Genomic DNA, 16109 nt, shown 5'->3' with positions numbered 1-16109 from the left:
GGGGGAGACAATCACATCGATACTCCGGAGGGGTGCAGAGACACAGGGAGGGAGGGAGAGCTGGCTGCAGAGAGCAGGGCTGGGATTCTGCATTAACTCACTGTGCTGTACAGACAATGGGAGGGGAGGAAAGCACCGGCTCAGCCTCAGACCTGGGCTGAAAGGGGAGGAGAAGAGACACACATCTCATGCACACACACACTTGTTAAGTGAAGGTGTGAATGGGGGTCTGCTACTGCAAGCAGACCAAGAGCCCCCACCACCACCCCCCAAGAGTTGCCCGCATGGTCAGCGAAGCTACCGTTAGCGATACTGTAGTTGCCCTTGAAGGGGTTAACACTCTGCGACGCAGAGATTTTCCCCTCCAAGGGCAGCTGGGAATATTGGTTCAGCCTCTTCGCTAGCGATGAACCAATACCTACAGAACCCAGCTTGGCGGTTTCTTGGTGGTTCCCCAGCTTTGGGGAGCCAAAGGGTTAATGCAAACTTTCACCCCTATACCCCCCCCCCAAGGGCATCTGAGAAGTTGCCCTTTTGGGGGTATAGGGGTGAAAGTTTGCATTAACCCTTTGGTTCCCCCAAAGCTGGGGAACCACCAAAGATGGGGAACCAGCAAGAAACCAACATTTGAGAAGTTGCCCTTGGGGGGGTATAGGGGTGAAAGTTTGCATTAACCATTTGGTTCCCCAAAGATGGGGAACCAGCAAGAAACCAACATCTGAGAAGTTGCCCTTGGGGGGGTATAGGGGTAAAAGTTTGCATTAACCCTTTGGTTCCCCGAAGCTGGGGAACCGCCAAGAAACCAACATCTGACAAGTTGCCCTTGGGGGGTATAGGGGGGAAAGTTTGCATTAACCCTTTGGTTCCCCAAAGCTGGCGAACCGCCAAGAAACCAACATATGAAAAGTTGCCCTTGGGGGGGGTAAAGGGGTGAAAGTTTGCCTTAACCCTTTGGTTCCCTGAAGCTGGAGGACCGGCAATAAACCAACATCTGAAAAGTTGCCCTTGGGGGGTAAAGGGGGGAAAGTTTGCATTAACCCTTTGGTTCCCCCAAACTGGCAAACCGCCAAGAAACCAACATCTGAGAAGTTGCCCTTGGGGGGATATAGGGGTGAAAGTTTGTATTAACCCTTTGGTTCCCCAAAGCTGGAGGACCGGCAAGAAAGCAACATCTTTGAAGTTGCCCTTGGGGGGGGGTATAGGGGTGAAAGTTGGGATTAACCCTTTGGTTTCCCGAAGCTGGGGAACCGCCAAGAAACCAACAGCTGAGAAGTTGCCCTTGGGGGATATAGGGGTGAAAGTTTGCATTAACCCTTTCTTTCCCCAAAGATGGGGAACCGACAAGAAACCAACATCTTTGAAGTTGCCCTTGGGGGCTATAAGGGCGAAAGTTTGCATGAACGCTTTGGTTCCGCAAAGCTGGGGAACCGCCAAGACTCCAACATCTGACAAGTTGCCCTTGGGGGGGTATAGGGGTGAAAGTTTGCATGAACCCTTTGGTTGCCCAAAGCTGGGGAACCGCCAAGAAACCAACATTTGAGAAGTTGCCCTTGGGAGGGTATAGGGGTGAAAGTTTGCATTAACCATTTGGTTCCCCAAAGATGGAGAACCAGAAAGAAACCAACATCTTTGAAGTTGCCCTTGGGGGGTATAGGGGTGAAAGTTTGCATTAACCATTTGGTCCCCCAAAGCTGGGGAACCGGCAAGAAACTAACATTTGAGAACTTTCCTTGGGGGGGGTATAGGGGTGAAAGTTTGCATTAACCATTTAGTTCTCCAAAGATGGGGAACCGATAAGAAACCAACATCTTTGAAGTTGCCCTTGGGGGATATAAAGGTGAAAGTTTGCATTAACCCTTTGGAACCCCAAAGCTGGGGAGCCGCCAAGAAACCAACATCTTTGAAGTTGCCCTTTGGGGGTATAGGGGGGAAAGTTTGCATTAACCCTTTGGTTCCCCAAAGCTGGCGAACCGCCAAGAAACCAACATATGAAAAGTTGCCCTTGGGGGGGGTAAAGGGGTGAAAGTTTGCCTTAACCCTTTGGTTCCCTGAAGCTGGAGGACCGGCAAGAAACCAACATCTGAAAAGTTGCCCTTGGGGGGTAAAGGGGGGAAAGTTTGCATTAACCCTTTGGTTCCCCCAAACTGGCAAACCGCCAAGAAACCAACATCTGAGAAGTTGCCCTTGGGGGGATATAGGGGTGAAAGTTTGCATTAACCCTTTGGTTCCCCAAAGCTGGAGGACCGGCAAGAAAGCAACATCTTTGAAGTTGCCCTTTGGGGGTAAAAGTTTGCATTAACCCTTTGGAACCCCAAAGCTGGGGAGCCGCCAAGAAACCAACATCTTTGAAGTTGCCCTTTGGGGGTATAGGGGTGAAAGTCTGCATTAACCCTTTGGTTCCCCAAAGCTGGGGAGCCGCCAAGAAACCAACATCTGAGAAGTTGCCCTTGGGGGATATAGGGGTGAAAGTCTGCATTAACCCTTTGGTTCCCCAAAGCTGGAGGACCGGCAAGAAACCAACATCTGAAAAGTTGCCCTTGGGGGGGTAAAGGGGGAAAAGTTTGCATTAACCCTTTGGATTCCCAAAGATGGGGAACTGCCAAAAACCAACATCTGAGAAGTTGCCCTTGGGGGGGGTAAGGGGTGAAAGTCTCCATTAACCCTTTGGTTCCCCAAAGCTGGGGAACTGCCAATAAACCAACATCTTTGAAGTTGCCCTTGGATGGGTATAGGGATTAAAGATTGCATTAACCCTTTGGTTCTCCAAAGCTGGGGAACCGCAAAGAAACCAACATCTTTGAAGTTGCCCTTGGGGGGTATAGGGGTGAAAGTCTCCATTAACCCTTTGGTTCCCCAAAGTTTAGGAACCGCCAAGAAACCAATATTTGAGAAGTTGCCCTTGGGGGGGTGGGTAAAGGGGTGAAAGTTTGCATTAACCATTTGGTTCCCCAAAGATGGGGAACCGGCAAGAAACCAACATCTTTGAAGTTGCCCTTGGGGGTATAGGGGTGGAAGTTTGCATTAGCCCTTTGATTCCCCAAAGCTGGGGAACCGCCAAGAAACCAACATCTGAGAAGTTGCCCTTGGGGAGGTATAGGGGTGAAAGTTTGCATTAACCCTTTGGTTCCCCAAAGCTGGGGAATCGCCAAGAAACCAACATCTGAGAAGTTACCCTTGGGGGGTAAAGGGGGGAAATTTTGCATTAACTCTTTGATTTCCAAAGCTGGGGAACCGCCAAGACTCCAACATCTTTGAAGTTGCCCTTGGGGGTATAGGGGTGGAAGTTTGCATTAGCCCTTTTATTCCCCAAAGCTGGGGAACCGCCAAGAAACCAACATTTGAGAAGTTGCCCTTGGGGGGGTATAGGGGTGAAAGTTTGCATTAACCATTTGGTTCCCCAAAGATGGGGAACCAGCAAGAAACCAACATCTTTGAAGTTGCCCTTGGGGGGTATAGGGGTGAAAGCTTGCATTAACCCTTTGGTTCCCCAAAGCTGGGGAACCACCAAGAAACCAACGTCTGAGAAGTTGCCCTTTGGGGGGTATAGGGGTGAAAGTTTGCATTAACCCTTTGGTTCCCCAAAGCTGGGGAACTGCAATAAACCAACATCTGACAAGTTGCCCTTGGGGGGGGTATAGGGGTGAAAGTTTGCATTAACCCTTTGGTTCCCCAAAGCTGGGGAACCACCAAGAAACCAACATCTGAGAAGTTGGCCCCCATCCTGATAAGTAGCAGGAAAGAAATAGTTCATATTCCCAACTGTTTGTCCATCGAACGTGGACAGAAAAAGGTCTCGTTACCAGCATCACTGGGCCAGCCAGGGGTTACTATTACTAGATAAGGTTATTCAAGCCCCCCATGAGGGCATCTGGAAAGGTTGATTCGGTTTCAAGACATTGGCTCAGAGCGCTGATCGGATGCCGATCGGAAGATATTTTATCGGTCATGCACCAATGTCTGTACATTGTGATAAAGGGTTAACGCTGATGAGTTTGGACCCTCAAGGGCACCCGGCATAGCTGGCTGGCAAATTAGCAGGGAAGCAGTTCATTATTTAAACTTCGTTGGGGGGAGGGGGGTCAGAACAAGAGGTTTTTTTTTTTTTGCTTGCGATCCTGCAGGATGTCTGCTGGGAACGCAGCTTTTCCTCCCAGGAGCTTCCACACAGAGAGGAGGCAGTGATCATCAGTCAGCAATCTGCATGCAGCGGCCCAGCCGGAGCACAAGAAGCATCGCTGACGTCTATGCTCATCACAGCTGGTTGTACACATCGGCCGTGGTCCGTTTCTTTGCGAAGGCAGATCGGTCACTGCAAGCAGCATCTGGGATGGGTTCACAAACTTGCGGCAGCCCCAGACTGACGCCACTATCGCACCGACTTTCATTATTAAGGACCTGTGGTTGAGTCCTCATGTACATTGAGCAGATGATCTTCTTTTGCGCATTTTTAGGTGCAACTTGTAATACAGGAGCACAGTTTTGCATTTTTACATGCAACTTGTTGGTCAGGAGTGCAATTGCGCATTTTTACATGCAACTTATAGTACAGAAGCACAATTGCGCATTTTTATGTGCAACTTGTAGTACAGAAGCACAATTGCGCATTTTTACGTGCAACTTGTAGCACAGAAGCGCAATTGCGCATTTTTACGTGCAACTTGTGCGTACAGCGCGTTTTAGATGCGGTTGGAAACCGCCACCGCTGAAATGATCATACAAAAACCCGTGCAAAACCGACACAGAGGGGGCGTCTGGCAAGCATTTTTTAACGCAACGCAAATGCATCAAAAACACGTCATTAACGCATCTTATTGCATTAGGTACCTTAATGGGCGCTTTAATTTTTTTTCAAATGCGAAGGACTCTTTCACACATACTGGTGATTTTTATTACTTCCCGAACACCTATCAATGTCACACAGAATTGTTTCAATAGGAAGCAGATGGAAGGGTTCACACATTAGCATTGCTTCTCTACAAAAATAACGTTGCAGAGTTTGGCAGGCGTTGACGCTTTGCAACCACCTCCATTCACTTCTATTGCTAGGGACATGGGGCTAACCAAGTGTCCCCATGGGACTTGTCAACCCCTCCTTTTCTTCCTGTATGGTCTTCCATGGTTCACAGCCTGAGGGGATGAAGTGTTTACCTTTATAGGTCCCAACATCTGTGGTCTGGTACAACAGTCTGAATCTTCAATCGAACTCTCATCTCCCCTCCCTTCCTTTGTCGCTGCCCTAACTTTATTGGGGTAACACAAGAGTGGGCGGACACAGTTTATGGTGGTACCTGGTGGTTGGTATGGTTACTTGGTGCTCAAGTCCTGAAGGACTAAGTGGGGTAATGTCGCCCCACAGGAGTGGGTGGACACAGGTTATGGTGGTACCTGGTGTTTGGGACGGTTACTTGGTGTCCGAGTCCTGAAAGACTGAGTGGGGTAATGTTGCCCCACAGGTTTGGGTGGACAGTGTTTATGGTGGTACCTGGTGGTTGGTACAGTTATTTGGTGCTCGAGTCCTGAAAGACTGAGCTTGGTAATGTCACTCCACAGGTGTTGGTGGACAGTTTTTATGGTGGTACCTGGTGGTCGGTACAGTTACTTGATGCTCGAGTTCTGAAAGACTGAGTGGGGTAATGTTGCCCCACAGGAGTGGGTGGACACAGTTTATGGTGGTACCTGGTGGTTGGTACAGTTACTTGGTGCTTGAGTCCTGAAGGACTGAGTGGGGTAATGTTGCCCCATAGGTGTGGATGGACAGCGTTTTATGGTGGTACCTGTTAGTTAATACAGTTAACTGGTGCTCGAGTCCTAAAAGACTGAGCGGGGTAATGTCGCCCCACAAGTGTCGGTGGACAGTGTTTATGGTGGTACCTGGTGGTTGGTACAGTTACTTGGTGCTCAAGTCCTGAAAGACTGAGCTTGGTAATGACACTCGACAGGTGTTGGTGGACAGTGTTTATGGTGGTACCTGGTGGTTGGTACGGTTACTTGGTGCTCGAGTTCTGAAAGACTGAGCGGGGTAATGTCTCCTCACAGGTGTGGGTGGACAGCAGGGCAGGACTTAGGGTGGTGGGGGCCCCTGGGCTTGAGTCACATTTTCGGGCCCTACCTTCTATACATTACTTTAAACATTTAGTTTTCTTTTAAGCGCGCCACTTTGGTTGGTACGGTTACTTGGTGCTCAAGTCCTGAAAGACTGAGCGGGGTAATGTCACCCCACAGGTGTCGGAGGACAGTGTTTATGGTGGTACCTGTTGGTTGATACGGTTACTTGGTGCTCGAGTCCTGAAAGACTGAGCTTGGTAATGTTGCTCCACAGGTGTAGGTGGACAGTGTTTATGGTGGTACCTGGTGGTTGGTACAGATTACTTGGTGCTCGAGTCCTGAAGGACTGAGTGGGGTAATGTCACCCCATCTGTGTGGGTGGACAGTGTTTATGATGGTACCTGGTGGTTGGTACAGTTACTTGGTGCTCGAGTCTTGAAAGACTGAGTTTGGTAATGCCGCCCCACAGGTGTCGGCGGACAGTGTTTACGGTTGTTACCTGGTGGTTGGTACGGTTACTTGGTGCTCAAGTCCACAGGTGTCGGTGGACAGTGTTTATGGTGGTACTTGTTGGTTGATACAGTTACTTGGTGCTCGAGTCCTGAAAGACTGAGCTCGGTAATGTTGCTCCACAGGTGTAGGTGGACAGTGTTTATGGTGGTACCTGGTGGTTGGTACAGTTACTTGGTGCTCGAGTCTTGAAAGACTGAGCAGGTGGTTTGGTTAAAGTTTTAATGGCGATATTGGTCTGTGTGTTTAATGTTAAAGGCATGGTACAATAAAGGTTATAGGTTATCATATTTTTTTTAAAACCCAAATAAAGGGGCTGCGGCCATAGTTTCCACTCTTCGGTTTCATGGTTTTCTTTACTATCATGATTGATCAGATGGTGATGGTGGGGTGGAATCAGGGTTACTGTTTGCGGTGTTGTACAGTCCTATGAAACGCACCACAACCGCAGCTTAAACGCACTATAAACGCGCCAATAGCGTTTACAGTATGGATGCAAATCATCAAATGTAAACACGTCTCATTATAGGCTTGTAAAACAGCTTATAATGGGAAGCCAGACGTTACATGAATGCCTGTAAAACACATCCTAAATGCTCATTAATGTTATAGATGCGTCAATGTGCTTTTAGGCAGCTTTACAATTTAACGAAAGTGTGAAAGAGCCCAAAAAGAAGCCCAAACTGTCAGATAATGCAGATAATCTGGATTTACACTTTGCGCTGTGAAAATGCACGCAGGGTTATTTGTTTCCAGTAGACATGTGACTTGCGTTTGGGGTGCTGACACATCTCATTAATGTTTAATATTTTAGGCCCCGTTCAAACTATGAGGCACAATGCCAGACGTCGCCCACGTATATTTTTGCGCTTCTTTGGAGTGTTCTGTTCTATTGCCGTCAGGGATCTGCGGCAGCTGTCTAGGGGGCAGGTTTGGCATCACTGGGGGGGGGGGGGGGGGGCGATGATGTCAGCAAGAGCAATTTGGCCACACCCACATTTTGCGGCGGCACGCTATGCGCACCGCATTACTACTCTCCTTGGGGCACCTGAAGGTGTCTCAGGTTGCTAAAGTGTTTGGGTTTCGCTTGAAGAAAAGGTGGCAACCCTACTCAGGGCCCATTCACGATGACGCGCTGAGCACCCCAATGCACCTTTCCAATGCACCTCAATGCAAATGCGTTTTAGCACACAGCGCATAGATGTTAAACACTTACACTTGTGTCAGAAAAAAAAGGTTTAAGTGTGTTTTTAATGAGTCTAGGTGTGCAATCAGCACATTAAAAAATGAATGGGACACCTTAGCGCAGTGGATTTTAACACTCGATAACGTGTTGGGTTAATGCACCACATTTTCTACAAGGGCTCTCAATGATGCATCAGTGTTTTCCTGCTTGTCTTATGGGATGCTGCATTAAGTAAAACATACTACATGTGCGTATATTATTATTATTTAATTGTAAAATTTTTTTTTAAAAACATTAAAAATTGCTAGCGTTTTGAAACCTTGAACATATCGAAAAATTAAATGGTAAATCAATATCGCAAAAGTTAAAAAAGTTATAAAAACGCAATCTCTGTCAGTATGTCGATCATTGGTTCCTTTTGTAACCCGAGGCTTGTGCGAGATCTCGGGAGAACTCGATCGCTGAAATTATATTATAATAATAGAGACCGTTCCAGGGGCGGCCCGTCCAATAAGGGCGCACGAGTGCCGCCGCCTCTATCCATGCCACCCCCTATATGGTTAATAGATAGATTTATGCATAGCATGAATCTATCCACGTGCGCCGCAGCCACCCCCTATTCATGCGTTTAGCCCCTTTCAGGACGCCGGGCACCTGAATTACAGCGGCGGGGGTGTTTTTTTTAAGCCCCTGATTAGAGCCACAGGCTATAATAAGCTTCAAAATAGGGTGGACTCGGAGAGCAGAGCATTGCGCTCGGAGTCCACCCAGGTGTGTAAGAAAAGCAAATGAATATTCGCTTTTCTAACACTGAATCGCCTCTCTGCCAATCAGGAAGCGCGGGTCTGTTATCCGTTTCCCGATTGGCTGAAAGGTCAGGCGATCCTATTGGATGCCTAGCAGGAGGGGAGCAGACGCATGGCTGATGTCACCATGATCTCAGAAGAGAAGAGGACACTGGAGACGCTGCCAGATGCTCGCCGCAGCCTGATCCGCCACTGTGTGCCCGCCGATCCCCGATGTTGTGTGCCTGCCGATCCCTGATGTGCCCGCCGATCCCCGATGTGCCTGCCGATTCCCACCGCTGATGGGGTATGTGCCGTCAGACAGCAAGGGGGGAGGGTTTAAGGTGCCGCGGCTGGGGTGGTTGTTTACCGCCCCCCCCCCAACAAAAAACAACCAGCCGCCACTGGACCGTTCCATTTGTTTTTTCTGATGGATGACTTCGGAGCATCACTTCATTCTGATTTGCTCTCGAAAGCAGACACATCCTTCACATTAAATTTAAAATTAAATATATATGTAAGAATAAATAAGTTCTTCACCACAAAAATTGTTAAATCTTTTCAGGTGCGCCGTGAATTTATTTTGATCTTTTTGGTGCGCCGCAGAACAAAAAAGTTTGAGGAACACTGATCTAAACCCAGTCACTAAAATCTTTTATAAGCTTTAACATGTTAATGTCCTATTAGAAGTGATTTTTAATCTTTTTTAAAGTTGTACTTTTCTTTAAAAGGATACCTAGTGATCCTTCCAAAGGTCTTTGTTCAGGCACTTACTGTTATGGGGTGATAACTGTCTCCTAATTCTGTTTCGGAGTTGCTATTCTGTCGCCTACTGCCCTGGTGGTGCCTGCAAGTGGTTGTGTAGACCATTCCCAGGAGAGGTTCATCCAGGGTTAGGATGCAGAATTGCACCCCCACCCTCCCCTGCTACAAATGCATGCCATAGAATGGGTGCACCACCCTGCGCCCTTTCTTTGCCCCCTGCTCCGGCTGTATGTAGTTGCCATGGAGTGCACACTGCACATGTGCGACCAATTGTTTGCTTTATGGTTGCCTGCCACTGGAGCAGGTGTGCATGTTGGGCAGCTGCCTCTCCTGCCCGCTCCTTGTCCCGACCTTCATGCAGACACACAGAAGCTGGCATGATCCACAATCTATATTGGGCCTTAGTCAGGGAGGTAACCAAGAACCCGATGGTCACTCTGACAGAGCTCTAGTGTTTTCTTTGTGGAGAGAGGAGAACCTTCCTGAAGAACAACCATATCTGCAGCACTCCACCAATCAGGCCTGTATGGTAGAGTGGCCAGACGGAAGCCACTCCTCCGTAAAAGGCACATGACAGCCCGCCGGGAGTTTGCCAAAAGGCATCTGAAGGACTCTCAGATCATGAGAAACAAAATGACAAAATTCTCTGGTCTGATGAAGCAAAGATTGAAGTCTTTGGCCTGAATGGCAAACGTCATGTCTGGAGGAAACCAGGCACCGCTCATCACCTGGCCAATACCATCCCTACAGTGAAGCATGGTGGTGGTAGCATCATGCTGTGAGGATGTTTATCAGCTGCAGGAACTGGGAGACTAGTCAGGACCGAGGGAAAGGTGAATGCAGCAATATACAGAGACATCCTCAATAAAAACCTGCTCCAGAGCGCTGTAGACCTCAGACTGGGGCGAAGGTTCATCTTCTAACAGGACAACCACCCTAAGCACACAGCCAAGATAACAAAGGAGTGGCTATGGGACAACTCTGTGAATGTCCTTGAGTGCTGGGTTTTTATTTTTTTGCGGGAGAGTCTATTGTTCCTGGGGAAGGGGGGATCTAATATTGCTGGCTGCATGGGATCTATTTTTACTGCTTTTCTTGATATCATTGACAAATTTCATATAAATGATTAACACCACAAAACGATACTTGGTTCCGTATTCTCTAAAGGGGACAGTACTGGGAGGTGGGTAGGGGGTTGAACCAAGGTGACGGTGCTCAGAGGTGGGTAGGGGGTGGAGACAAGGGACGGTGCTTGGAGGTGGGTAGGGGGTTGAACCAAGGGTCGGTGCTTGGAGGTGGGTAGGGGGTTGAACCAAGGGACTGTGCTCGGAGGTGGGTAGGGGGTGGAGACAAGGGACGGTGCTCGAAGGTGGGTAGGGGGTTGAACCAAGGGACGGTACTCGAAGGTGGGTAGGGGGTTGAACCAAGGTGACGTGCTCAGAGGTGGGTAGGGGGTGGAGACAAGGGACGGTGCTTGGAGGTGGGTAGGGGGTTGAACCAAGGGTCGGTGCTCGGAGGTGGGTAGGGGGTTGAACCAAGGGACTGTGCTCGGAGGTGGGTAGGGGGTGGAACCAAGGGACAGTGCTCGAAGGTGGGTAGGGGGTTGAACCAAGGGACGGTGCTCAAAGGTAGGTAGGGGGTGGAGACAAGGGACAGAGCTCGGAGGTGGGTACGGGGTTGAACCTAGGGTCGGTGCTCGGAGGTGGGTAGGGGGTTGAACCAAGGGACTGTGCTCGGAGGTGGGTAGGGGGTGGAACCAAGGGACGGTGCTCAAAGGTGGGTAGGGGGTGGAGACAAGGGGTGATTCAGAAAGGGGGAGTACCTGCACCTATTCTCGGAGGAAAAAAAATGTTTTTCAAGCTTCTTTTGCGTTATTTTAACCTGGTGATCCTGCAAATACCACCCCTTCCTGTCCCTGGGTGGCTACGTCACTCCTCCACTATAACTATGTAGGGAGCCGTTGTTGTCACCCTAGGCTGTTCTCTTGATATGGACTACAAACACGTCCGTATCTCTCTATCTCCATTACATGGGGGGAGGGGGCAGGGCAAATGGCAGTTTAGTTTAAGATACATAGCTCGAAAGGTAGAAATTCCCCTCTGCGGCTCACAGGAAGTGACAAGGACTCTGCATGTCTGGCAGGATCAACAGGTATTTCCTGTATTTGTTGAAAATGTTCTTAGCTTGGGAAAAAAAGAAAACGAATGCAGCCACTGCATCTAAGTACCGTAAGCTGCAACGTACGTCGAGGGACTTTTTCTATAATGGACAAAATATAAGTTCTATTTTACAGAAATAACTTACCTCTCCTGCACCCCCCACCAACCTGAGCTTAAGCCTTTTTTAAATCTGTCTGATAAAAGCAAAAAAGGACCTGTTGATCCTGCCAGAAAGCTAGTGAGCTTGTAAATTCATGTGCTTCCTGCAGTGTTTTCTCCAGAAGTAATGTTGTCCTCTGTGAACTACAGGGCACCTCCACGTAATGCTATGGAGACGAGGAAGGGGTGTTCTGTAGTCCAAATAATGCGTAAGCAGCCTAGGGTGACAATGCTGTTCCTCCATAGATACAGCACAGTGAGTGTTGTCACCATAGGACAGGAAGTGTGTTAACCTCTTGCCAACCAGCCGCCGTCATTATACGGCGGAAGGTCAGCACCTTCCCACAAATCGCCGCAGGTGTACGTCGGCACCTTTAAGGGCGATAGCAGGCGCGCGCGCCTGCTGCACGGTGGGGGACCCGATGCACGTGGCCGGCGGCCTCGATGTCCGCCACCCCCCCGTGATCAAGGACACGAGAGACAAAACGGGGATCTGTCAATGTAAACAGACAAATCCCTGTTCTGACAGGGAAGGAGAGACAGATCTGCTGTTCCTAGTGATTAGGAACAACGATATGTCTCCTCCTCCTCCAGTCAGTCCCCTCCCCCCACAGTTAGAGACACCTTCCAGGGAACACAATTAACCCCTTGATCGTCCCCTAGTGTTAACGCCTTCCCTGCCAGTGACATTTACACAGTAATCAGTGCATTTTTATAGCACTGATCGCTGTATAAATTTGTCAATGGTCCCAAAAAAGTGTCAAACGTGTCCGATCTGTCCACAACAATGTTGCAGTCCCGCTAAAAATCGCAGATCACTGCCATTACTAGTAAAAAAAAAATTTATAAAAATGGCATAAATCTATCCCCTATTTTTTATACGCAATAACTTTTGCGCAAACCAATCAATATACGCTTATTGTGAATTTTTTTTACCAAAAATATGTAGAAGAATATATATTATTATTATTATTATTATTATTATTATACAGGATTTATATAGCGCCAACAGTTATATTGGCCTAAACTGAGGAAGAAATTTGTTTTTTTACGTTTTTTATTTTTTAGGGATATTTATCATAGCAAAAATATTGTGGTTTTTTTTTTTTCAAAATTGTCGCTCTTTTTTTGTTTATAGCGCAAAAAATAAAAACCGCAGAGGTGATCAAATACCACCAAAAGAAAACTTTATTTGTGGGAAAAAAAGGATGTCAATTTTGTTACAGCGTCGCATGACCGCGCAATTGTCAGTTAAAGCAATGCAGTGCCGTATCGCAAAAAATGGCCTAGTCATTAAGGGAGAAAATCCTTCCAGTCTGTAAGTGGTTAATGGCCAGATCGCCAGGTTTAATAAAGGAACATCACATCTAGGGACTGGTAGCTGCATAATGTTACATTTGTTTTGTTTTGGGGTTTAGATATACTTCAAATCCCCCATTATGGGCAAATTAGGTTCACTTTAAGATTTTTATTTTTAGCACTGCCAGCCTGGAGCTGATGGTTGCCTTAAGGGCTTCAAGAAAGCTACTCGAAGCTCATTAAATGCTCTGCAAATACTCAGTGAAGCTGATGCTCTCCAGACTAGAATTTACAAGCGAGGATTAAACATTGCCCATGTGTTTATGGCCCTAAACTGAACCTGTGTCAGCAGCAAACAACATAGACAACAGCTGCACAGGAAAGCAACTTCCATAAGGTGCCAGGATATAGCAATGCTCTTACTGGCTATATTTAGAGCTCCCCCACAGCACCCCTGAATTCATCAAGCAAGCCCCAACTTCCTTGCACTGGGAGCATAGACATGATGCAATGCTAAGTGTCTGTGGGGCAGACTGAGGCATTGCCTTGGCAAGGGCCAGATTTATCACTTTGTGGTCCCTAGGTCCTTCCCACGCCTGGACCACCAGAGCAATCAACCATATTCCATTTCCACCCACCTGGTCCTAATTACCTTCAGTGTTGCATTTTGGAGCCAATCAGTCTCAGCTGTGTGAACTGAAGGGGTCTACAGCTGTGGAAGCTATTTAGGGGAAGCCTCCATTCCAATATAATGCTGAATTTACCTACACAATTTAGGAGTGGGAGACTCTTTTACCAGTTTTAGTTGAATAGGAGGAGGTCAAAAAACCCATTGGTAATCCGAATGGTGTAGGTGCCTGTTGTGGTGTGTCCAAGGATGGGTCAAAATGTGTCCATGTAAGTGAAGCAGAAAACTAGAACGTGTGAAACATTTGTGTATCACCCTAAAATGAGAAAGTGGCAAGTTAAAGCCACAAAACTAGTCTTTTGGTGAATTAAACCTATTTGATGTTCATCAAACATGATCATTCCCACCGATCCTTAGACACACCACAATAGACGCCTCTTCAATTCCCAACTGTTTTTTTTTTTACCTTCTCCTATCCAACTAGTACAAAACCCACCTGAGAACCCCTCAGAGGATCCAAGATAGGGACCCCCTGTGGCATTGAGAGTGACCAACTTCTCCACCTGCACTTTTCACCTTTTGGTGAAATTAACCTATTTGATGTTCATCAAACATGATGATATCCTTAGAAATACCACAATGGACACCTCTGATGTTCCCAACCCACAGAGGATACAGGATTAGGACTCCCTGTGGCATTGAGAGTGACCAACTCCTCCACCTACGCTCTTCACCTTTTGATGTTCATCAAACACAATGATTCGAACTCATTCTTAGACATGCCACAATGGGTGCCTCTGCAGTTTCTAACAGTTTTTTTTACCTTCTCCTATTCAACTAGTACAAAACCCACTTAAAAACCCCTCAGAGGATCCAGGATTTAAACCCCTATATCATTGAGAGTGACCAACTTCTCCACCTGAGCTCACAGAAGGTTGTGTGTTTCCACCCAACTGGGTTATGGTAACCTTACCAGATGTAAGTCATTTTTGCTTATCTCATTACTTCAGAGGATCCAGGATTAGGACCCCCGGGGCATTGAAAGTGGCCAATTTCTCCACCTGAACTCTTCATCTTTTGGTGACATAAACCTATTTGATGTTCATCAAACATGATGATTCCGACCTATTCTTAGACGCACCACAATGGACGCCTTTGTGGATCCCAACTGTTTTTTGGACCGTCTCCTATCCAACTAGTACAAAACCTGCCTAGGAACCCCTCAGAGGATCCATGAGTTGGGACCCTGTGGCAATAATAGTGACCAATTTCTCCACCTGCACTCACAGAAGGTCATGTGTTTCCACCCGAATGGGTAATGGCAACCTCACCAGATATAAGTAATTTATGTTTTTCTCTCCCTATCTAAGTCATTCATCCTTTTCAGGTACTAACTATACACAAGATCAATGCTACAACATAAGGGCTCTCCCGTCTCTCGTCTTATTTTTCTGGTGGTGGATACCTCGAGCCTTGATATGGGTCTTCAGTCTGCCAATATGTTTCAATATGACCCTTTAGACCTCGGAGAACCAACACTACTTGTATCCTCTTACCAGTTTGTTAATTTATTACCCTGCTCTGTGTGCCAACAAATCTTTCTGCACCTCAATGGGGAAAACCAACTATAGCCTAGGGCAGAGGTCTCCAAACTTTCTTGACAAAGGGCCAATTTACTGTCCTTTAGACTTTAGGGGGCCTGACTGTGGCCAGTGGAAGTATGTGCATGCCCGTAAAATGGAAACAAATGTAAGTACCCAAAATTGTCCATAGGTAAGGCCCAACCCTCCTCTATTTGCAAAGGCAGACGGACAGGGTCACATACTTGCCGTGGCCACGATGCATGGCAAAAATGATACCCCCCTCCCCCATTGCGTTTGGCAGGCAGTATGGCCCACCAAATACGACCAATTTAAGTGCATAGGGCCATGCCGCAACTTTCCCGCACCACATGGTTGGGTTAAAACAAGTGATGCCAAGCACCTGCTAAAGAGCAATCAGCTGCAGATTGCTCCTCAGGGGACAACGATCTGTAAATAAGCCCTAAGGCCATATTCGCACTAGAACACACAGCTGTTGAAGTATTTTAACGCTCTGACATTTGTCCCTTCCGGATTGCAGTAGGGGGCAGTGTGGTGCGAGATTCACTGTATCACAAACAGTTTTTTTTTTTTTTTGTACAAACCTTATTTGAAGTGTACAAAAATGCACTTCGTTCATGTTGCTGTTACAGCCAGCGTTGCCACCTGTCCGGGATTCACCCGGACAGTTTGGATTTGGAATCATGCGTCCGAGTTTCAGACTGCCTGAAACCCAGACACATTATTCAGAGTGGACTATGGCTTCCAAGCAGGGTTGCTGGCTTCAGTTGTCTAAGCTGAGAGTGTCTGTTACAATCTCTTTCATGCTGCCCAAAGCCAACATTAACAATTCCCCCCCAAACACACAGACGGGAGAGGAGTGAGGGCTCGACCTTGCACCTCTTCCTCCCACCCCTACCCCTCTGTGTCTGCCCACACCCCGGCCTCAAAAGGAAAGTGGGGGTGGGAAATTTGAAGTCCAGCAGCCTCAGA

General features: G+C 47.6%; 1 protein-coding gene across 1 annotated transcript in view; it reads right to left on the bottom strand.

The window, feature by feature from the left end:
* The window catches only part of OPRL1 (opioid related nociceptin receptor 1), a 136585-nt gene extending 136492 nt beyond the window's left edge, over positions 1–93 (bottom strand). Inside the window, 1 exon segment of the mRNA XM_073607426.1 lies at positions 3–93. Coding sequence (XP_073463527.1) covers positions 3–93 — 91 coding nt within the window.
* Positions 94–16109: the final 16016 nt, after the last annotated feature.

The sequence above is a fragment of the Aquarana catesbeiana genome, linkage group LG12 (genome assembly GCF_042186555.1).
Source record: "Aquarana catesbeiana isolate 2022-GZ linkage group LG12, ASM4218655v1, whole genome shotgun sequence".
Lineage (NCBI taxonomy): Eukaryota > Metazoa > Chordata > Amphibia > Anura > Ranidae > Aquarana > Aquarana catesbeiana.
This window is presented reverse-complemented; position numbering and strand designations above follow the sequence as displayed.